This window comes from Amblyomma mixtum, chromosome 1 (genome assembly GCF_055824585.1).
Source record: "Amblyomma mixtum isolate Tamu chromosome 1, ASM5582458v1, whole genome shotgun sequence".
Lineage (NCBI taxonomy): Eukaryota > Metazoa > Arthropoda > Arachnida > Ixodida > Ixodidae > Amblyomma > Amblyomma mixtum.
In genome coordinates this window covers 201,644,781-201,669,757 of record NC_143012.1, presented here as the reverse complement: position 1 = coordinate 201,669,757, position 24,977 = coordinate 201,644,781, and the positions used below count along the sequence as shown (strand labels likewise).

The window sequence follows — 24,977 nt, the reverse complement described above, 5'->3', positions numbered from 1 at the left end:
CAGTGCTCGCTTCCCCAAAAGGGGGAGTGAGCGTTAAAGTCCCCAACTACTAGATACGGTTCTGGAAGTTCATTGATAAGTTCTTGTAAATCGGGGACTGTTAATGTAGAATGTGGAGGAATATATACAGAACAGAGAGAAATTGTTTTATGGCTGACGACACTGACCGCAACAGCTTCAAGCTTCGTTTTGAGTGCGATTTCTCGAGCAGGGACGCCGCTTTGCACGACAATCGCGACGCCTCCAGAGAGTCTATTTGCCTGTTCACGATCTCGTCTAAAAGTTTTATAATGCTTCAGGATGTTCATATGTTGCGGACCTAGATTGGTTTCCTGGAGACATAAGGCTACGGGTGACATTGACCCTAAAATGTTTTTTATGTCATCGTAATTTCTCAATATTCCTCTACAGTTCCACTGAACTAGAAAAGCCATGTTTATGTTTTGGGGTAGGAGCAACGAGAGGTTTACTTATGTTCTGGGGCCGTTATGGTAGCCCTGCCTTTTTTTCGCTCAAGAGAGCTGTTCCGCCGCTGTAGAGCAGGCGGGCTGGGAGTTTGGTCCATCACCTCGGAAGAGGTGCTGGACGACCGCGAAGAAGCCGCGGGTGTGTGGGTGTCAGGCCTCCCCCGACGGGGGGAAGTCCTGCGAGATGCTGACTTGTGGGCCGGCACTCCCTGGCTTGTAGTTGGCAGAGCAGCTTTCGCTGTCTCTGCCTGGGGCGTGGATGGCACTGCCACAGGCGCGGTGGAAGTGGCCGCGGCAGGTGCCGGAGCGCTGTGTGGTGCTACGCCCCCGCGCACCACATCAGCGAAGTTTGGTTTCGCTGTGAAGGAGAATGTGTTGTTAACTGCAAAACGCCTCCTCGCTTCTTTGAATGAAATGTTTTTGAATGAAATGTTTTCTTTGGTCTTAATGGTGATGATTTCTTTTTCCTTTTTCCAGGACGGACACGCCCTGGAGTATGCAGCGTGATCTCCTTCACAATTCGCGCAGCGTAGGGCTGCGTCGCATTCCTCAGAAGGGTGGTCCTTCGAAGCGCATTTCGCGCAGGTTTTGCGGCCGCGGCAACTCTGTGAGCCGTGGCCAAACTTCTGACAGTTAAAACAGCGGCGGGGATTGGGTATGTAGTGTCTGATGGTGATTTTCAGGTATCCAACATCGATTGTTTCGGGCAAACTGCTGGTGTTAAACGTGAGGACCATGTGTTTGGTGTCTATTTCTTTGTTGTCTTTGCGGATTTTGATTCTGTGCACGTCAATTACATTTTGATCAGAAAGTCCTTCAAGCATTTCGGTTTCTGTTAGGTGGATGAAGTCAGCTTCTGAGATAACGCCTTTAACTGTGTTAAGAGATCGGTGGGGAGTCACGGAGACAGAGATGTCCCCTATGGAAGCAATGTTTGAGAGTTTCGAGCATTGGATGCTCTCACGGAGTTCGAGGAGTAGGTCGCCGCTGGACATTTTGGATACCTTGTAGCCAGGCCCTAAGGTATCTGTTAAACATTTGGTTACAAGAAATGGGGATATTATTCGAGCTTGCTTTTGGTCACTGTTGCTATGTATCACATGAAACTTTGAGAATGTAGGTTTCTTTTTCGAAAAAAAGTCTGATGCTTCGTTCCGCACTCTTTTAAGAGAGCGATCAGGTTTTGAAAGGGGGGGAGCCATAAAAAATTGATGTTTTTCGGTCATGGTGCCAGCCACCCACCATGGAGTCCAACAGGGGGACGCGACAGGAACTTGAAAGCAAGTCCTGCCCACGCCAGCTGTACACCTTAACTATAACCTAATATGACTCAACTCAGGGTAGTTGGTCACACACGGTTAACCCTCGCCGCCAGGAAAAAGAGGAAAAAACGAAGAAAAGAGGAGGATACAGGAGAGTTGTAAGAAAGGAGATAGGAAAGTGAAAGATGCAGAGGAGAACAGGAAAAGGCGACTGCCGATTTCCCCCGGTCGGGTCAGGCCGGAGGTGCCGTCTACAGGAAGCTGGGGCCAAAGTGGTGTGTTGCCTCCGCCGAGGGGCCTTAAGGGTCCAAACGCTCGGCATCGGCTCAACCACCAGGATCCCCTTTTCCCCGGACACGGCGATGCCACGCACGGCTAAGCGCGGATGCTCGGATCCGTGGTGACGCATTGCTCACCATCATCCCCCTGCGGGGATGTCCCTGCGGATGCTCGGGTTAACCCCGTGGTGTCGCCACTCACCAACGTCTGCATGCTGCAGACGCCCCCCTGCGGGGAGCTTATCCTGTTGCCTGCATCTGCTGTTGAGAAGACAAATATTCGATATAGTCCCCATCATATATATCAGACTATGTCCCCTTATCTGGAAGGGGTTTTGTTAAATCGAGGATGTCGCACCCCTTTAGAACTTTTTGTAGTTGAGACTCTATGTCGAAAGCAACAAGAAAGGATCCTTCTGTCACAGAGGAAAATTTTAAAGCCCTGAAGCACTTGGTACATGTGGAGGAGGCTCCTGGCTCAACTTCACCAATGTACGTGGAGCAATTGGAACAAATGAGATGAAACCTCATATCAGTGGTGCTACCATTTACCAGCTTTCCAAACATATACCGTGATTCTGGTAGCACAGGCTTCTCAAAAAAACAAATTTATCATTTCTAATAAACTTGTCACTGCTGTCCGAGACAAACTGTTTTTGACAGCATGTTTCAGCACCATTAGCAGCATGTCGCCCTTCGACACCAGAACCTTTTCAGAGACGATGTCGCTAAAAAGGTCAGCCAGTCCTGCATCTTCACTGGTGCCACTTGGGCTGCTCACATCTTGCTGAGCAGGATCCTCGGGCTCAGGAGTGTCCTGCGCATCTGCTGAACTACTCTGCTGAACATGTCCAAAAATACATCTTTAGAACCATATATTCCCCTTTGTTGCCCTTAATCAGCAATTTTTTAACATTTCATATAAATGGTACAAAACTTTAAGGAACAAAAGATTTAGAAGTAAATTGATAGCATCTACACAGCATGCAGACAGTCGTGACGCACATGTAGAAACACTCCATGACACAGCAGAAAATAACCTGTTTGTTAGTACTTGAGACTGCACCATTCCTTGAGCTCAAATTTGCTGCCCTGAAATTACATTAGCATTCACCTCAGAAAGGCTGCATATGGCGACATGACAAAAATTATTTTCCCTGTGGCCGCTGACTTGTCTTCACTGTGAATTTCAGCAGCAGCCAGAAATGATACCAGGTTGATGCAGAAATTTAGTATTACTCATCCAGACAGGGCAATTGGAGAGTAATTCCTTTTTTTTTCTGATGATTATTCACATCGAACTTAAATATTAAACAAAAGATTTCAATCCACCAGGCTGAACACTTCCAAAAAGTAAAAAAGCAATAGTTGGTGTCACAAATGTTCCGTAACCCATGGACAGGTAAGTTCCAACTAACTACCCTACTGTCCATCAAGTGCAATTGTTTTTCTATCATAATCTTGCCTTTCACACCTTTTTGCTAAAGGCCCCCAGACAGTTGATATATATTAATTTATAGGGCCTTCAACAGCAGTGACTCTTATAATTCATATGCCACTTTGGGATGTAAGGCATTACATATCACTTTTTTTTGTCATGACTTTGCTCCAAGTGAATTGCACATGGCCTGGCATTCAATACTCTTTAATTCAAAACTGCACATGTGCTACACTGATTCTACACCTCGGCTGAATTCAGGGAAGCGAGAATGTTTGTTTACCCTTTTTTCTAGTTCTGTATCTGTGAGGCTGGGTGCCAATTAAGATAAAAAGTGAAATGTGCTTACAGCTTCCAAAAAAGCAGCGTCTGAGTTCTCTTGGTGGGGTGCAGGTACGGTGTCAGCCACGTCTGTTTCCGTCTGCTCCTCACGGCCACGTACGGCGACATCCACCACAGGAATCCCCTGGTACACAGTCTCAGCTGCCGCTGTAGCGTTCGGAGCATATTCCGAGTCATCACAGTCTACTGAGCTGCTGTGAAGAATGTGCATTGCTTGCTGAACGGAATTTACATCACCAGGGTTGGATATAGTCCTCCCTTGAGACGATTCCTGCATGAAATGCCATTTTTGTTAACTTGCAATAATTTTACCACCAAATCATTAACAGCTAGCTGCAACCAGTCGGTTAGGCAGGCGGATGCCGACTAAAGGTCGCACTGCGATCGATGCTATTTTTTTTTCACTCGACATTCATCAACTTCCTCGAATGCAGCACAACATGCACGAACTTTCCTACAGCCATTAAACATGAAATATGATGAACGAATGTGTACTGACCGTTGCAATGCTACACGTACACTATGCTAAAGCTGCTTGTTGGGTCGCCATGCAATGCTACATGCAGCCAACACGGATTATAAATAATTCTGATCAATTCGGAAAAATGCATTACTCAGACTTGGTATTAAAATAGCAAGACTGTCGTATGGCATCACTGCATCAAATTCCAGCGCGAATAAGCGAGCGGTTTAGCCGAGAGAACCCATTCTATGGTGCGTGTTAGCGTTGAACCGCTCCGAGATCACGTCTGGTAAAGTTAGTACACCTGTTGTCGGAAAGACAAGCAATCACTGAGCCACTAATTAAGATCCCCCGCGTGCAAGAGAAGAGGAAATTTTAATCAAAGGAGCACGTTACGTGTAATATATGCACTCATACTTACAACGATGTTTTCGAGCGGTCTTTTCTCTAGCTCGATGGCTGTCGATCTTGGCAAGCTGCATGGGCCATACAGCGAGCTTGGGCTCAGGTACGTCTTATAAGGGCCGCGCCTATGGCGCTCTTCTGCAGGTTCCATTATTCAGGTACAAAAGGAGGTAAATACCTGTACAACCGTCACTGTCTGCCGTTTCAGCAGTCCATGTTGGAACAGCCACAACCAGAAAGTAAAAAACTGGCACAATGCACACTGTCACACTAAAAGTAGGGTGGTTAGAATCCTAACGCAAGCTGTCAAAACAAGAAACTCTGAGGTCAAAACAGTCGTCATATTGAAGTTCAAGTTGATTCAGTCAGCCGAAAATTTATACCGTCACAATTTCATATTTGGGAGCGCTGCACAAAGTAAGTGCTCATAAAAAATTATAAATACAAATTTTGACATTTTAAAAGGTTATACGGACACATTTTGTTGTTGTTGCAGTAAAAAAATTATTCCGCAGTTTCGTACAGCAGGACTTACGCTTACGTCACAGAAGCGCAGGTACTACTTGCAGTAATCACGTGTGCGACTGTGTTGCTGTGGACATAGCTTGTTTTCTTGTTTTCTATGCTCTGACATTTCTGGAAATTTATTTGAAGGTGTCTGGCCCATTCAGATCGCCATGTCTTTAAATGCGCCAGCATTTGCGTACGTCAGGTATAAGGACAACAACAGTTGCGCAGTGGTGCCCGTAGCAGACATCAAAGACTTCGCGCCTGCAAATTCTACGGATTTCGGTCCTCGGACCTACTTGGCCAAATGGACCGACAAAGAAGGAGAAGCAGACTTTTACCCGGCCCGAATTCTCATGCTCGGAGGTAATCAACTGCACTTTTCTGTTTGGTGGCGATCGAGTAGTGCTCATCTCTTTCTCTAGCGTGCCTTCGAAAATGGCGTATATGCTCCAACCAGCCCAATCCGCCACCTTTTTGTATATGCCTATTGCAGCAAATGCCGGAAGTGTGTGCATCCTTCCATGGAACTATAGCTTACACACATCGCGATTAATGATGTCCAGCGTGCTTTATTTCGCGCAGTTTGGGCCTGGCAGTTAAATGCATTGTGGGATGCCAACGGTAAAATATGTACGGGTTTTACGCGTATGGTCATGAAAAAAGAAATTATCGTAGTGAGATGTCCACATACATTCTTTATTGAAGTAAATGTTGGAAGGAGGAAATAATTTCGCTGCTGCATGTTGAAGTTAAACACAATGTTAGGATGTTTTAAGCATGCCTTTACAGAAATGCTACTGTTCACAAGCAGGAGAAAACGTTCTGCATGGCGTTATATTTTCTTTGTTACGGGTATATATATTACATATATGTGCCTCCCAGTTTTTGTGTTTATTAATACTGTGATCTTTTCACACGACCTTAGCATATATGCAGTCTTATTTTTAACATCGGAGCTCCAGAAGCACCAAAAGCGCACTGCAAGTGATATTACGAAAGCTGTTTGGTGTGCTGTTAATGCTTCAGAATCACCAGTTATCCCTAATCGACGCCTTAATTGTCATTTGAGTCACTCGACACTTCTATTTGTTCTTGCTTCAGTTGATGCCTACATGGCTATGTATCAAATGTGTCGAAAGTACAAATCAAAATGGCATATTTTGCAGATTCTGAGGTGGAAATCTTTGGGAAAATACGAACAAGCCGCCTGCGGATTCAGAAGTTCCTACACAGCAGCGACAGTGAAGAAGAGATACAAGATTGGTTGGTTTTGTGGGGTTTAACGTCCCAAAGCGACTAAGGCTATGAGAGACGCCGTAGTGGAGGGCTCCGGAAATTTCGACCACCTGGGGTTCTTTAACGTGCACTGACATCGCACAGTACACGGGTCTCTAGAATTTCTCCTCCAAAGAAATTCTAGCCGCCGCGGCCGGGAGAAGAGATACAAGAGGTAGAATTTGTTTTCCTTTCGTAATTTTTACTGCTAATTGTTGCCCTGTGTCATGCTTTCTTTTACTTAGTGCACAGCACTGCCAAAAAGACAGAAGGAGGCAACCAATGAGGAGGACCTCCTGGCCGTCCTTGAGAAAAAGAAGAAGAAAATAGGAACTTCAAGGGATAGAGGCTCAAAGCTGCTTATGGATGAACTGCAAGCAGCACGCACAAAAATGCAGCTCCAAGATGAGCTTCTTCGCCAAATGAGTGAGTCCGCGTTGTAGCACCGGCCCGCTGCTACTCATGGGGACAGGACGCCCACCGAGAGAGAGTTCATCGCATCTCGGCGTCCCACTCGAGGAAAAACAGAAGGCCGCGCGCACGAGATCAAACCACTGAAAGAACAGTTGCTCCAACAAGAAAAAATTGAGAAGATTACGAAGCTGAATTATGGGCTCCAAGAGACCATAATTTCCCTCAGTGGTATGAATTGTTACATTCAGATTTCTGTGGCGAACATCGATCTGCATGCAGACCTTTCTAGGATATCAATATTTCCTTTCAGTTGTACTGTACTATGCATTTTTATCGTGAAAATTTTGCTCACTTTAACCACTGGCTCGTTTATGGTAGAACTGAGCACAGAGCTTGCTCATTGTGGCAGCTTTTGTCTAGTAGAAGTTTTACAACGATGCTTACTTGATTCAGCCGCGAATGATGCAACTCTGTAATAGTCTGCGCCAAGGTTGCTGAACTGAAATCGACCAGTGCCTTATTGCTGCGAAGGGCGGCAGTGGCATCTTCAAAGGACTTGCACAGCTTGTAATACTGACCTTGGCACCGTTTGGCGAAAACTCAGAGTTGGCGGCTTTCGTTCGTCGATTTTGAAGCAAAAGATTACAAGTTTGCATCATGCATGGCTGAACCAGGTAAGTACTGTTGACAACTTACTATGAGACAAAAGTTCCTGTAATACCACGTTATGTGTACAGTTTCAGTGTAAACGAGCCAGTGATTGAGGCAAGAAAATTTTTAAATCTTCACAATAAGGATGTGCAATATTGTGTTATTTATGGCAATAGAGCGCAAATTTTCCTGTCTTTTTTTGCAGAACTTGCAAGTGTACATTTGTTTATCATTGTAGCAGTGCCTAAAATGTTCATCTGTGTATAACCAGGCTCAAAGTCTCAAGTGCAAGCAGCCCAGGAGCAAGCTCCGGCACTGCGGCTTAGCTCAGCTCCTGTCCACCCCAGCCAAGGTGAACCACGTCCGAGCCAGGCCACTATACGAGCGGCACCTGCGCCACAACTAAGCCCTCAACCCCATCAAGCCGAAGACTCTTCAGCCCATTTGGTACAGCTATCTTTGTATTGATGCCTTTGAGACATTTTTCATGTTTTATTTTTTTGTGCAGGTTGATATACGGCAAGGGTTACAAATATCGCGAGCCGCATGGCAGCGGATTTCTGAGCTCCAAAAGGACTCGATGTTTGTAAAAGAGCTCCTCATGATGGTGTGGAGCCGTTGAGGGAGCGGTCCCTTCAAGGTATCGTATTCCTTTTTTGCAACTGAATGTATTGTAGCTTTCATAGACTTCATGCCTGACTTTCTATTCTTTCCACTACCGCTCAAACTTTTTCAGGAAAACACTGCCCGCGCTTTCCAGGGCGACAAAGGAAGACGGCCCTCACTCCATGGAAGCTCTCAGTTCTGAGAGGTAACTGCAAGCAGCTGTTGGAACTACAATGTTGTAGCTGCTTTGAAGTCACGCTAGCGACTCCAGCGACTGTATCTAGTGGCGGCTGCTGCGGTCCCCACACCACGCGCCTTTCTAGCCTTGATCTCCTTCCTGTGCTACTCTCGCTTCTCTTCGGCTGTTCCCACGCGCTCATTTCATTTGCCACATTTTTGACGCGATCTGACAGATTTAAATGTCTATCACACGAGCATGCAAAAACTCTTTTACCTAAGCGGTCCTTCAGAGTTGAAAGACCTCTCTAATTAAAAGGAGTTGCGCTGCAGACACACGGCGCGGGCGATCTCCTTTTATCGTTTCCTTCCGAACACGCTATGGAAAGCATGGCGCTAGATTCTGAAACAAAACCAGTTAGAATAACACAACGTATTTCAATATAGAAATTAGAAACATATTATAATATGCTTGTTTTAGTGAATTTAAATACAGTTTATTCGAAAAGGTTAAATTAAAGAAGATTTAATAAGGTAGCTTCAAGAGCTTTCGCAGAAGTAGCAAATTTTACGTTTGTCTAGCGACCTTCGGCCACTGTTTACATCGGAGTCAACATGGAGGACGCCACCTTCATGCGACTGTCATGGGGGACTGCACGGACACGAAGCAAAAAGTCGAAATAGCATGCATTTTGGCAAGGATTCTTGCTGTAGAGAGTGAAGCAGATGCCGCAAAGGCAGTCAAAGACCGTATTAAGCGGCAGTTGCTACTCAACGAGTGTACATTTTATGCCTTGGCGCTTCCCACGAGTCTGCAACCGATTGACGCGGGCTTTCATCCGCCACGAAAAGTGGTTCGAGGAGACTGCCTCACCTCGGCGGCCACAACTTCAAGCAGTCGTTTCGAGTGAACCCCTCAACGTTCCGGTTTCTCGTGGAAAGTTTGCGCCATGTGCTCGAAAGACATGTTACCAACATGCGTGACCCGATCACTTCGGAAAAGCGTGTCGCCATTGGCCTGTACAAATTGTGCTCTTCTGCCGAAGATAGAACTGTGGGAAACCTCTTCGGCGTTGGGCGCTCAACCATCAATGTCATTTACAGAGAGTTTTGCGCAGCTGTTGTCTCTGTGCTCGAAAGTGGCTGGATCAGATTTATTAATGAAGAGGAAACGCCTAGGCACATCCAAGAGTTCGAAGCCGTGTGCGATTTCCCTCAAGCTGTCGGTGCCCTTGATGGCTGCCCTTTCCCTATTTCGCCTCCAAAGAAGTACACCACCGACTACTACAACTACAAAGGTTGGTAAGTGGCCACGATTTAACTTGTTTCATGTAAGTGTTCTGTTTGGGCCCATTGTTATAGTAGTAAAGAAAAGTAACTGACTGACCCATATTTTATTGCTAAGTAAAATGTTATTCAATTTTACCAGCAGCTCTTAAGAAAATGCGTACTTTGGTTCGCACAGTCTTGCAGTGTTTAAGCAACATACTTCGCATGCGACAATTTTAATGCGACGACGAAAAGAGTTCTCCGCAGGACTGCAACTCCTATAGGATGTAGAGTACACTAACAGCGACCGGTTGTGGCATTATGTGAAATAATTTAATCCGAGCTGCATTCACAGCTATTAATAAAAGCAAACTGTAAAATCGCATCACAGTAACTAAAGGCAGTGAACTCAGCAGTGCCATGCTGCACTCACCTTTATTCACTTTGCACTTTGTTTTTTCTTGCAGGCACAGTATTATCCTACTAGCATTGGTCGACCACAAGTATCGATTCAGACACTGCAATGTCGGTGCCCCAGGACGCTGCCACGACGCACGTGTTTGGTGTTTCACGGCTGTCGAAGATTGTCAACAGTCCCCTTTTCAAAGCACCTGTTGCCACAGTGGGTACCACAGCAGTCCCACCGATAATACTATGCAATCAAGCATTTCCACTAACCCCAAACCTCATGAAGCCATTTGGACACCGAACTGTCATCAGTGAAGCTGAAAGGAATTTCAACTGTCATTTATCTGGAGCAAGGAGGATAGTTGAAAACACATTTGGAAGGCTGAAGACCCGGTTCCGTTTCACTGCAAAAAGAATGGAGTGTTCTGTTGGCAATGCCCATTTGGCTATACGAGCATGCTGCGTGCTCAATAACATTTGCGAGCACTTCAACGACAGTGTCCACCCACAGTGGTTAAGTTCTTCAAATGCTTTTAAAGTGCTCGTGTGACGGGTGTTACAGACATGTTCGTACTACTCGAGTATGTATGCGACTCAACGCTTGCAATACTGCAGCACACTGACATCGAAAATTTCAGTCCACAAAATGTAGCAGATTTTGATGGGGCCGCTACATACCAAGCCTACTGGCAAGGCAATGACACGACTGAAGGCGGATATTACGCTGCAAAGATTCTTCATTTGACCAGTAGGTGACGCATAGTAATTTTGTTTTGTTACCCTTCTGGGTTTCTTGTGTGCAAATTAAATGACCTCAAGTAGCTCTATTTCGTGAAGAATCCTTGATCATGGCCCCGCCACGATGGCTCATTGTTATTGCTCGACTGCTGTGCCCAATCATCAGGATGCAGTGTAATGTTAAAAAAGAAAAACAATTCTAGCAAGTGAGCACAATAGAAGCACTGTACAACCTGTAGAATACATTCTTCTGTTTTCTGCTTTCACTTCATTTATGCATTCCATGATTAGCATGCATGTTCGGCTAACATGTAATTTATAGGACATTGAGTTCAGCAAACAACGCTGGCCACACAATAGTTCCATGACGCTCATTTTAGCTGCAGGTGTGCATATTTTAAAATTTCTAATAATCTCGAAGTGCATCCACAGCTTCGCAGTCATCGAAAAGTCGTTCTGATGAAGTGCAAGAGAAATCTCTCACCTATGCTTAATAAGCCAGAAAAATGCGGTAACATGACTTGTCGAATGTTCCTTGCTTGCTTACCGGCCACAGTAAATGTATTTTCCGTATTTTAGTTCTTTTCGGCACATGTGTGCAATTCATTGAAAACACATTAAGAGCGCAGTCAGTACAGTTCCAAGTGCACGCGCCCAAATGTTTAACCTAAATGTGGAAGAACCTGTACTTTATTGTAGTACAATTCTGCGACCTTGGAAAGTGACTTTAGAAGTTGCATTTATGGCAATGATGGATTACTGCTTCAATCAGCGAAACTTGTGTCATGATCGTCTTAAAAGAGAGTAGGAATGCTGCAATGTTTTGCTATCTCAAGCACGTTTTTCTCTTTCAGAAACGGATGAAGAAATGAAGAACTTCACAGAAAAGAGGCGCAGGAGACCTGTGCTGCCGAACTGTGCAAAAAGAAAAGGATAAGGACAAGGTACCGTGACTGCAGCATGTTTACCACAGTTGTTTCATTTATACCTTAATACCTCTAAATATTGGCTGAAGGCTTCACTTCAACAGGCACCAGATTCCTGGCCTTGGGGAGGGATGACAGTAGCACTGCTTTTGCAATTAATGTCCATTATGCGCTTGTGCTTATTCAAACCAAAACTTGCGATTAAGGCGTTTTCTAAACTCACCAGAGCAGTTGCCTTCACTTTGCCGATACCCATACAAGCTGCTTTAGTCAAAGTGCTCACAGCAACTGATGGGAGGTTGGTCATATACTATTTTTCTTCCTTTGTTTGTATGGTTTTTCAATGTTGCTGCTGTTTTTTACGCCAACAAAGTCATCCCATAGTAGAGTGGCAAGCTGGGCTAATTGGTGGTTGTTCAGCTGGGGAATGTGGTTACTGCGCTAGAGAACAGACAACAGAAGCAGAAGTAGACAGGATGCATGCAAGCTCACAGCTGAACTTTACTTGATGAAAGATGACCGAGTTAGTTGTCTGCATGTGCTGGAGACGCGCTGTCGGTGTGCTGCCCATACAACACCTTGGGTGCATGAATTATACCGATGGCAAGGGGCTGGTCTTGCTTGTTCTGTTGGGCAGCAGAAGAGTTGAGCACAAGCAGGACGTTTCCTATTTTTTTCGACAAAACGTTCGGACTCAACAAGCCACTTGTTGAATGCGTCACCTCTTGTCCCGATACCTTGTCTAGACTTGTGCTTAGTGCACAGTTCTCAAACAAACAAACAGACAAACAAAGAAACAGAAGAGCACCGTACAGGGCTTTGTGTCATGCCTGTAGCATATGCAACCATAGGTCCAAGAGCACTGCTCCTTGTGAGCCTTACCAATGAAAAGCGGCAGCTGCCAGTTAGTTCATTGCTAATGAACAAAAGGATGAAGTGAAACTAAATGTTGTTTACTCCAGTACTGAGCATTGCCTTTCATGGCATGTATTTTTGATGGCTGCATCAGATAAAAAATTTTGCACATATCTCCGTTATTTTTTATGACTTCCTTAGGTAATGACATTCGTTTTGTGGAATGGGAGGAAGGGGTTGTCGAAAAGGCTTGGAGGCATTTGTTGCTCTTGGCTCCTGCAAGGCTGCAGGGCTGAGTTTACGCATCGCTTCCTCATTCGCGTTAACCAATTTGTGGGGGACACTGCTGTTCATTGCATCTGTTACATGAATTATGGTGAGGTAGGATTGTGGCTTGTTCATGGCATGTGCTTATGGTATACAGGATGTTTCACCTAAGACTTTCTGCTATTTTTAAAAATGGTCTTTTTGAGCGAGAAGAGTGCTTTTGTCAACATAACATTGTTAGCAGTGTAGTACATCAGAATACAGCTTAGACGTGCTGACTACCAGGCTGGCTTAGTAATTTTAAATAGTTAACATTTTAATTATTACTGTTGAGCTCCTTAATTATTGAGAGGCATGTAGCCCACCATAAGTAATATTTATATCACTTTTTTAGAATTTCAAAAATGCAGTTGCCTCAGCGCTGTGGCCTTACAGATTTTGGCTGAATCACACCAAAATACATGTGCTTTTGAGAAGCTTTGAAGCAAAGCAAGCTCTCTATTGCATGTAACATGTTGAAGTAGCCAAAACTTATGCCACAGAATTAAGGATAACCACATTTTCTATAAAGTGATATGGATATTACCTGTGGTGGGCTATATGCGTCTCAGTATTGAGGAGCCTAATAGTAATAGTTAAAAGGCTAAATAATCAATATTATTTAACCATAGTACTTGTTAGTTGTATTCAAAGGACTGCACTGCTCACATTGCTTTGCAGATAAAGCGCTCTGCTAATTTAAAAAGCCTATTTTTAAAAATTGCAGAAAGTCTTAGAGTGCTTACACGAGGTGCCCTGTACAATGAGTCGTTCTGATTTAATACTTTCAAGAAGCCAACCTAGAAAACATGTAAATGGACTGCAGTGGCATGTTGCAATGTGAAATTATGGTTGCTTTCGATAAATGTCAAATTACAGGTACCAGTCAACAAAGAAGGTCCGAAAGGAAGTGCAGCAGAAGCATGAACAAGAGCTGCTGCAGGACCTGCAACAGGAAACCTTAGAAAAAACCTGTGCAGCATTAAAAGAGGAGCTCACTGAGCTCAAAGATCGCATGGCAGGAAGAGGTGCCATTGTCGCTCCCCCTCATGACACCTGTGCATGTACACAGGAGATGGAAGAACTGAGGAAAGAAGTGAAGGAGCTGCGGGCTCTGAATGTAGACCTGCAGAAGAGTCTCGCACAAAAAATATTTGCATGTGGTGAGTGCATTATTTGGTTATATTTTTTGGTTACCAATGTTAGCCATTTTGCAATGTGGACAAAATGTGCATTTACATAGTATGTAAATGCATGCAAAAAAATGCAGTTCAGTGTGCTGAAGAACAACTTACTTCAAAGTTCCCACCGTTTCCATTTGGCATCTGTTAAGAACTGCACAGTAGTGGTGGCATGTTGCAATTAGGGGTAGGATAACAGATTGGAGATAATGGTGGTAGGGTGTTCAGCATCAATTTTAGGCTCTTGTTGCATCAGATGCGGCCTATTTTGTGATGTTTCAGAAAGCAGAGTTATCTATGCTGCATTACTTGATGTTCGGGTCAACTCTGGAACACATGGGCCGACTCAAAGGCAGAAAGGCAAGTGTGCTTTCTTGGAAAACATTCATGATCTTGTGCTGTTCAAACTTAATTGCAATTGCTAATTGCAGTCAGGCACCTACAATAAGTAAAAAGGGTAACGACTAGAATTTAGTAAATCACTTAAGTGCTTAAGTCATCGACTATGCTTTTAAAACGACTATGCAAGCAGCTGTGTGAAATTGCATTTGGTGTAGCACCTGAGACAGTTTGCTTTTTAGGGATCCTTAACGTGCTGTATGAAGTCCAAAAGTCTATCTTAATTAATTCTACCTCTCTCACAGCGTTGCTCCTAGCAATGCGATCTACTAGGAGCCAGAGTGGCTCACTGGATTGGGCTAAATGCAGTGAAAATATAAAATAGAATTGAAAAACTCCATAATGCAGTAAAGGCAGTTGTGAATTGCGACTCCTTGTTTAGTGGGCTAAAGCATTCGTCATGTTGGTAATGCATGTTGTAGAGTCCTCGGCAAGTGCATCCTCAAGGGCTGCAAGCAGTATCAGCCGCCTGGACCATCTTGGTGAGCATATTTGCTTGTGGTGCATACTACGATGCCACAGCTGATTTTTTCCTATACCCGCGGTGTTAGATTTTCTGCGTGTGGAGCGCTAATCTTCCTCTTTGTATTCTTCGTCTTCCTCTTGTTATTCCTCTTCTAACTCCTCTCGAAATCGCCTGTCACTGATCAATCATGAATCGCTCGAATCACAAATTACCATGATATTGCATGAGCGGCTGTGTAACCTAGCAGTTAGTATACAAGAAGCACACATATATCTCCAGTTTTATTGAATTGTCACGCCGTGGGTCTGAAGCTTAGTGGTTAGCGCACCTGGCTTTCGCCCAACGGACCTGAGTTTGAATCCCGCTGATTGTGAGGTTTATTTGTTTATTTTATTTGTGCCAGACTTGAAGGTCATGTTGCATACATGGCGATCTCAGCCGTGCAGCTGTAGCAGTGAAGCTACTGCTTCAAAAAAGTGCAACCATTGTTGATGATGATGGCACAGCCTGTCTGAATGCTGTCTGCCTAACACAGTGGTGCTAGACATGCCAGGCCAAGTAAAGCCACTTTAGAAGTAAACATGACTGCCACCATTTCTCATTTAGGCTGGCATGGGGTGTTATTTCACAAGTATTACTATGTAGGAATGTGGCCGAAGTTACATTGCAACGAACAGCAGGGTTTATAATGCATGGAACCCTATTACCATCATGCCAGATCTAGACCACTACAATGTGTAGCAGCCAGGAAAATGCAGCACCCATCAACTCAGCAGCGAGGTTCTACTGTGCAAAGCTTTCACTGTTACCTTGAGAGCAAAATACTTAATTTTTTTCATTTACTTGATAGCCCACAACGTCAAGCTGAACTCAGTTTGCATTTTGCTTATATCTGCTGCTCAGGTGCATTGATATTTGTGTACTTCCTTTTCTTGTCAAAAAAGTATGCTCAGCCGAGGAGATGGAGAGCGACGCGGACTGCCAGCTCCAGCTGCCTGGTGAGCAGGACACTGTGATAGGTTCTGCTAGGGATGATGGAAAGGTGATTGTGCATGTTCTTAAGTCATGTAGTGTATCAAATACCATAGTAGAGTGAGTGAATGATTAATTAAATTGGGGCTGGTACATAGTGAAATGGGTACCGTTTAGAGGACGATGCTAGCTTACAGTAGAAACTTATACTAATCCCAGTAAGTAAGCCGAAAAGGGCAGTGTGCAAAGCATAGATGTGTGGTTTCAGAGAATATCATGTAAGGCACAGACAGGTCAGCATTTCTGATTTGTCATTTTTGTACTTCATTACCTGACGACGCCATAATGGGTCTGCAGTTATTCTTGTCCTGAGGAAATTCTTAGTACACAAATAATTTTTGATCATGAGGAGGCTGCCTTGTTCTGTCAGGTATGCCTAGTTGTTGGTATGTGAAATTTATTCTGATTTCTAAAGTTAGTTTGAATTAGGACAGTGAACATTATTTCAACTTTTGGCGGTATTTGACTCGGAATGAAGAGAAGCTAGAACTGTCAGAAGATTGTGCTATATATTTCATGTTGCACGCAAGCATTTTTTTTAATAAATTATAAGGCTAGAAAATCTACTGACTTTGGACACTGCTGGCTGTAAAAGAGTGCATTCATGCCTACATAATTTTTGTTTTTCAGCTGTTTGTTGTAAGTTATAAAATATTTAAAATCCCTTGATTCACTGCTGTTAAAGGGACACTGAGGAGAGCACTATTAATATTTTTTTTATAGTAAAATCCGATAGTTCGGCATGTCATGGCTTTGTTGCCACTTGGCCGGCAGCGAAAGATGCATTTATTTCTAAGAAATTTGGATTCGAAGTTGAAAAAGTTTTTCCCGCCGCTCTGATTCAAACTTGGGATTCGTCTATGACGACACATGACTAAGAGACGTGAAACATGACGTGCACATGACGTAACGCAGACTCCGTGATTTCTGGCTGCCAGCAGTGCGGCCTAGCAGCAGCTGAAAAGAAAGCTACCGCCGGCCGCACGTTGAAGGCATCTATCGGCTATTGCGGCCGTCGCTACAGTCGCTTCGATTATGTTTGCACTGGCGTTTTGCCAGCGTTACGATGGATCTCGTTCTCGAAGTCGTCAACGAAGTTCTCGCAAATAGACACCTTTAGCATACCGTGTACCTTGTTACCGCTAGCGGAATACCGGGAGCCCGCCTACTGCCGGAAAACAGGCGCTGATTTGTCCCGATGCTTCAGGAGCGCGCGTAGCAGCCGGGCACGTGGCGCCATCTGGCGACGTCAAGGAGATTTGCGCATGCATTAGCTGCGCCTCAGTGATGCATGGTTTCTCGATTCCTGGTGTTGCTAGAACCATTCGTTCTAGCAACACTGTTTTGTTCTATGATCTCATCACGCTTGTACTTGCGAGTTTGGCCTGTGGCGGCGATACCTGTATTTTGGTTCTTGCTCTTTTCTACGTTACAAGAGCTTTGTTGTCAGTATGAGTGGCGTTTTTGTAATCAGGAGCTGGTATTCTGTCGATACAAGCCAACTTCAATTTCTCCTCAGTGTCCCTTTAATGTGTACAAATGTGAAATTCTCCACGTTTGCTGCAGGTCAAAGCAGGCAGTGGGCTCTGGATGGAGCCTGGTGCCTGGCAGATGCTCCTGAGAGGATCAACAGACTCCATGTTCTGCCGCGGTGCTACTCAGGTGTATTGGACACCTGACGAGCTAAAGAGCCGCAGTGTAACAGGCATGCTATCAAATAAGTGCCGGTCACTTGGCAGAACCGAGGCGAAACCGGCACTTACACCGGAAAAAGTCTCTTCTCTGAAAGGTGCTAGTGCTTTTTTTTCTTTGCTTTGAGTAAAACCTAGGCAATCAAACTTTGCATCAGCCAATAGTCGCGCTCACTTATAAAAAGCGCGACAGTCATGGAGATCCTGTTCATTTTATCCGAGGTTTGTAACAACTGCAATGTCCTTATTGCAGCCAAAACTGCAAAGTCGGGCAAAAGTGACGTTTAGTTTTTGCAAGGTGTGTTATGCCCATACGTTTCTTCATGCAGACTCTTATCACAGCACTTTCAGAAACCTCCACACTGTTTGTGTGGCTCTCGCTAAGATCCTTTCTGCCAGTAACCTGATTTATCTATTTGGTTGTGAAATTAGCGTCCTCAGTGGCTGGTGGCATGTCATTGTGCGCATTCTCCGATCTTGCTGCGACAAAGCTAGTGCAATTGACATATCTGCACAGAATGTATAAATAGCACTGCCCGTTGTTTCGAGCAATCGCTGTCTTTGGTTTTCATGCAAGCATCTCAATGCATCCAACACACAGCAGACGCAGAGTGGGTAGGCCCATGTGTCGTCAGCATTCAGAGGTTGCCAGACAAGCAGTCAGTTTGCAAAGGAAACGAAAATCATTTTAAAGATATCTGCCGCACGGAATCAACTGAAAGTTTGGGGTATTGTAATTTAATGTGTTGGGAATTAAATGCTACAACAAGGGTATGCACGAAAGTAGGCTTTATGGCCCCTTTAATGGTGAACATTTGTTTCTGTATTCTTTACAATGAGAGTGGTAATTCTGAATCTCACTTTTGCATTTATCATGTATCTAGTTGTATTCAAATGTGGCCTATTTTTTGTTCTATTGTGCAGCTCTGTTTCATATCTACATGGGAGATGTACCAAAGGAGCAGCTTGCAGAGAAGAGACTCAAAGCTGTTCGCAAGCACCTCGCACAGAAGCTGGGGGACCTAAAAGGAAAAATTGGGGGTCGTGATTGAGTTTTTTCAGTTTATCATCCAGTTGCATTTCTCTGTATAAAATTCATTTTTGTAAGTATACATAGGTTTCTTTATTTTATAATAAAGCTTTCGTTTGCCCTAAATCTGGTTGTCAGTATATATATCATAGGGCATTACAGACCCTTTTGGCCAGCATGCGCAATGTGCAGCACACATTTCTGAGTGATGAAAAAACTTACCTATGGTGCGCCATTAGGACTGGCGTCCCTCATTAGGCCTAACACTATCCCGATACCTGCAAGCAGGATCTGTGCCAGCAGGCCGACGCCATTAGAACCAACAGGTCTGACACCGACAGGTCCATCACCATCAGGCCCATCACCAACAGGCCCAAATTACGGGTTCCTTAAGCCTTCAGACCGGTAGGCTGAAGGAATTTTTGACTGGGTGATTTTGTGTGTTAGGTGACGGGCCTGTCTTTGCTTGTACGGTACTATAACGGAGAGGATGTAATAGTCGCTTCCTGATGTATGACATTTTGGCGACCGAGGCACGCATAAATCTACCAGCAGCGCAGAGTGTGGAGACTCCTCGGCACGAGGTAAGCCAGTTTCCGTATAACCGAATAGATTACAAATACTCTCTCTTTACAAGGTGCATTGGTTACGCTGCTTTGTGGAGCTCAACATCCCAAGCCTACACATGGGCTATGAGGGATGCCGCATGTCAGGCTGCAAGTTAATTTAGACAGCGTAAAGATCTTTTAACGTGCACCGATATTGTAAAATACACAGGCGTCTTTCATTTGGATGCAAAGTGATTTATTACGCGTGTTGAATCTGCGCAGTCAATGCGTATTTCAATGTGAAATCAACGCACATTTTACAGATACGATGAGCAGTATATTCAACAAGTGGCAGCTAGTGGGTGCTGCTCTATCAGCGTGTGGGGCGCCGTTACCTGGCAAGGACTTGGACCGCTGCATCTCATTGATGGGAACCTGACCGCGGACGAATACACTCAAATTATAGAGCAAGTCCTTGTTCCCTTTGCACTGGAAGGCCCATTCAAAGATGAGGTATATATTTTTCAACAAGAGAGGAGCCCTATCCACACCGCGAGGTAAGGAGAATCCCTGTCGTATTTAGAGATTATAACCTTATTTGCACCATGATGAAAATTCTTGCCAACGTCTCTCTAAGCACCTCACACAAAAAGAAAACAGTGAATTTATAAACATTCTCGGTGGTTAAGTGCAGACAGCTATGTGTACCATAATGAAGAAATAGACACTTACAGAACATTTCTCATAAGCCTTGGATTCAATAAAATCGATTCACTATGTCCTTAATGCAAAGCACTTTCAGCCTGTCAATACTCCAAGAAAGAGTGCGCGGAGATGGGGGGGATGTGGAGGGCTCCGGGAACTGCGACGAACGGGAGGGGTATTTAAAGTGCTGTCACATTAACGCGCGCACACACACTGCCTGACTACCACTCCAGCGTGTTAGGCTCTCACGAGAAAATAGCATATGCGCTAATGTTTCTTCCTTTTTTCCGCACTGAAAAATGCCGTTTCTTAATAAAAAATTTCATTTCTCTATTAATTCCTGCCTTTGCGTTTTGTGACTCGTTTTTTTTCGCTCATTACTAAGCAGGAAAGTTGGAAAAACCCCTGAAGAATTTGGCATCCAAGTATTGCCATGACCCCCAAACGGCGGAGACCTAAACATAATGGAAAGCATATGGGGACAAATGAAAAGGCGACTGGCCCGTCGTTCCATTTCAGCTCAGAGGCGATGATTTGCGGAGGGCAAAGACGAATGGGACCACCTTCGTTCGCTCTCCACTCTCGTTCCGGCGTTGTACGCCTCCATTCCCAGGCGACTTCGAGATGTGTTCGCTGCCAAACATTATGCAGGCTTGAGATTTGATTGCTAATGTTGAGAAATAATCTCATATGTGTAGCCGATAGATCAACGGCTAAAAAATGTGCGAGAATAACCACATTAAAGTAAATTCTTAAAATACCCTTGCTGTGTCCACAATCAATCATCACCACTCTGAAAACACACGCATAAAGAAATTCTTCTCATAGCTTACACTTTCTCGCCATTTATTACGTAGATGCGATGCATATGAAGAACTACCATCTTGTTTCGGTCTGAAATGCTGTTATCATCGCTAGTTACCAAACGTCTACACTTTTACTCGGCAATATTTAAATACAAGCGAGTAGGAGAAGCGCACCTTTTCTTACCATATATACAGAAAAAAATGATCCCGAACAAAGAGTGAACGCCAGAATATATTGAAATATTTTTATAAAAAGAAGCAGGTGCAAATGTCTGGAAACTCGGTCACACTTTCTACCAGGCCTTCAAAAATGACACATTTACCTTAAAAATCTAATATCCGATTATCATTGTATGAGGCTGATGCACTATCATAAGACCGTTATACTCGCCCCTCTTTCGCTCTTTGTAAATAATGCAAATAACTGCATAAAGTTTTCGTTGCCTTCCTCCTAACCCAGTCTCCCATCTTCCTCTTCCCATCACCGGTCCGCCCATGCTACCCGGGTCGCAACAGCACCATCGTGGCGACGCTTCATGCAAACGGGAGCCCCTTTCGCCCTGACCGTCAACTGCGAAACAGCTGAACGACGCACTTGAACTTTATCAACCGTGTGACGTATCCGCCCGAGAGCGAGGGAGAAACCTGTCATCACAGTGCAAGCTCTCGCAGCGCCGACGCGAGCCTTGGGCCGCGTATTTTTGACCGTGACTGTACCTTCCACATGCTGAGCTGCCACTGCTTGTTTACCACTGCACGTAGAAAATGGAGTGTTGGCCACTTTCTACCGAGCAGAGAAGGTGATTGCTACTATTAAGGGGGATGCTGATACTGAAGCAAGAACAAATGAGGATCAGGAGGTAGATGTGGGTGCGACCTGCGTGGCTGAAAAGAAAACAAGAGAGCGAGTACCATACACTGGTAATATTATTTCAAATTGTCTTGCCAGCATTAGCACTGAGAAATGAAGTCCTGAAGCTTATGAGTTTGCTATGTGCAGTTTCAGGTTTGAGGGAACAGGATCCGGAGCTGTTCTTAAAATATTATCGAATGACCCCCGAACTCTGACTTAATTCATGGCTGTGTGCGGGAAAGACTCAGAAAGATGCACGTCGTTCAGGAGCCCATCTCATCTGGCGAGCGTCTGGCTATGACATTAAGGTAACTTAATGGCATGAATATATGGACGAGTGTACTGTGGATTTTGTATATATGCTTGATTATTTTGCGCCCGCACATTTCATACAGCGAGGTTGCCCAGCCAAATGCATATGAATGTAATATGCAGGTGTAAATCAGATATACGCAACACATTGCTTTGATATCGATGCTTATGGCCTTTCGTTCTTAAATGAAATAATGCCATTCTGCAGGTAAAGAACCTGATTAAAAGCACGGCTTAAGAATTGCGTTAAAAATAATGCTTGAATTACCTATAAACATGTGGTGCATAGCTTTGGGCGGAATTGCTGTTCTGAAAAGACACCTCTGCAATAAACTGACATTCATTGATACTTTCTCAAAATCTATGCATGCGACAGGTATCTATGTTCAGGTAATGCCATTGTTGACATTGCCAAGGACTTCCGCGTCGGTCTGGAGACTGCACAAGAAGCGATCCACTTGACTCTCCAAGTGCTGTGGGATGATCTTGCTCCTCAGTACATGAAGGTCCATCATTTATAATAAATACATGCTGTTGTGCAATGACAGTCCACCACTTCCAAGACCCAGGCTATTTTTTTAAGATTCTGTTACATTATTTAAACTTGCTTAAATCCTGTGGTGGCTTTTCCCTGAGGCACAAATGTTGCCAAAACTGTTTTAACTATTTCGTGTAACTGGCATTACTTCTGTGGCGTGCACCCTTGCAGCCTCCAAATGAGCAGATGTGGCGCAACATTGCTGATGGCTTCTGGAAGCGGTGGCAGTTCCCTAACTGCCTCGGATCTGTGGATGGCAAGGACGTTCAGATTGTTACAGGGCATATTTTCGATCGTGCTTATGGCTGTAGCAGACATTGGATATCTGTTTCGCCTCATCGACGTTGGGGCTCCTGGCCACAGAAGTGATGGAGGCGTCTTCAAACGCTCTCCGATTTTCCGACAACTGCATGCTCGTCTGCTGCAGCTGCCTTCACATTCACAGCTGCCTGGTTCCAACAAAACACTCCCGTATGCCTCTATCGGGGACGACGCCTTCCAGTTGCGAGAAGACTTTATGAAACCATTCCCTGGATCTAGGGAAGACCCATCTGAACGAATATTCAACTGCTGTCTCAGCCTTGCACGGTGGGTATGTATTTTCCATTTCCTCTTGAAAGGGAAAGTGCATCGTTTTTCAGCTAGTGTCTATTTTGACGTCATAATTATGCTCTCATGAACAGTAAGTTCCTTGGTATGAGTGTAACAAAGTGAAAACTTTGGTAGATAACTGGGCTAGTTGTGTGTTCATCCGCACTAAATAAGAGGTGAGCAGTGGGCAAAAACATCAACAGGAGAATAGACCACTCAGATGGAATGTTTGGGCTGTCTGTTCTTTTTCTGTGCATTGCTCCCCCTCCTTTCCCATTTTTATTCAGTATGAGAACACCGAATATCAAAACGGTAGCTTGAGAAGGCTTGCAGGAAGTATTTCTGCAAAAGCTGAGACAGAAAAAGTTGTGGTTTCAACATTACACTATACCCTTCACCTACTCGGTACAACGAATTACCTGGTATTTCCCTCCGTCTCTAATAAGCGGTTTAAGACACTATTTTCTGATTTGTTATTGCAGCCACAAATTTCTACTCTAAATCTGAGCTTAAGTTTTCTTCCCCGGCTGCACAACTCCAAAATTATTTACCTAGTCGTTTACTTGCCACAACTAGGAAATGATTTGCACATGAAAGCCTGATTTTTGTCGTTTGAAGGAATCGCCTTGTCGTGAATGCATTTTCGTTTTTTATTTTTTTTGCAGGCGATGCGTAGAGAATGCCTTTGGCATCCTGCGGGCACGATTCAGATCTTTCGTGGCCCCATCAACCTGAGTCCTGAAAACGCCAAACGGGCTGTGAAGGCAGCACGCATATTGCACAACTTCTTATGCATGGAGTCCAGTGGACGCGCTTCATACAGCCCAGTTGAATTTGGCGACTACAAAGATGTATACGGCAATATGATTGACGGTGCGTGGAGAGCATCAGTTGAGACAGATTCGGCCACATTTCGCCTGCAGCCAACGCATGCACGGAAGAGTAGTCAACCAGCAGTGCAGGTGCGCAAACAGTATGCTGCATACTTCGTGAACGAAGGAAAAGTGCCCTGGCAATGAAAATTATTGGAAATTGATGAACCAAATTGTGAGGAAGTGCAAGAAAAGTGCCTTAATTTTGTGGAACTAATTCTTGGAAAAAGACGTCAGGCATCAGAAGAAAAATTGTAATATATGTTTCTTTAATTTCTTTTTTCACTGTTACGATGAAATTCCTTTTTCGAAATAAACTGACACCTCTGCATTCCTCTCCACTGACGGCATGATTCGTTGTCCATATAGCGAGCTGCAACTTGGAGAACAGCTCAGATCAGAACCGTCGGCTCATTTTGAAGTCAATTCTTTGAATATTCCCACTTCTTTTTCGAAAGCCTTTTCTGGCCCCTTTTCTTTTTTGTGGCCAATATGATGTGCTGCTGGCTGGTGATGGTATGGGGCTGAAACATCCACTCCCATCCTCCTGTGTAGGGGTGGTAGAAAAGCCGGAAGCACACAGATCGGCTTCAGTGTCAAGGGTACCGGGCCTTTTAGTCTGGAGACACGCAGTGCTCATTTCATTGAACAGGTCCACACCTTGGATACATACGAAGTTCCCGTCTGTTCTGCATGAATGATAAACAATGCGAAAACACAATATTTCAAAATTTTTGTAAAACCAACACGACTTGTAGCCCTGAAATTTCACAACTTGCTTGAACCTGATTATTATGAATAAAAATGAAACATGCAGAGAAATGAACCGCGAGCTACTGCCAACACTTCGACACTATTAAAAGCAGGATTAATTTAACTGTACACAGTACACTTCAAAAGTACATTTTACGCCTATATGACTGTTTAATGTGCATGATTTGAAAGAAGTGCTTACTCGGGGTATTCCAGCGTGTCGAACAGAAAAAATTGGCTGTGGCTTAGCTAAGGTTACGCCTGGATATATCGAAGGGAAAAGCTCTCGCTGCTTTTCAGCCAGCTCCCAAGCTACCACTTATGAATCAGTGTTTCTGCGCCATCCGACTGTTGATTCTTCTTCTCCTTCCATGGCGAGTGTCTGCCTGTTCTATGGGCAAGCGCGCCTT

At 44.4% G+C, this 24,977-nt stretch overlaps 1 protein-coding gene and 1 long non-coding RNA gene across 2 annotated transcripts in view; one reads left to right on the top strand and one right to left on the bottom strand.

The window, feature by feature from the left end:
• Positions 1-24,977, bottom strand: part of LOC149370548 (uncharacterized) — a 191,759-nt gene that overhangs the window by 20,752 nt on the left and 146,030 nt on the right. The gene's annotated exons all lie outside the window — the stretch shown is intronic.
• Positions 13,656-18,611, top strand: LOC149370556 (BEN domain-containing protein 5-like). Its single transcript, XM_089567737.1, has 5 exons — positions 13,656-13,953; positions 14,793-14,800; positions 17,435-17,638; positions 18,330-18,342; positions 18,484-18,611. Exons 1-5 carry the CDS (start codon positions 13,656-13,658, stop codon positions 18,609-18,611), a joined length of 651 nt encoding a protein of 216 aa, XP_089423863.1.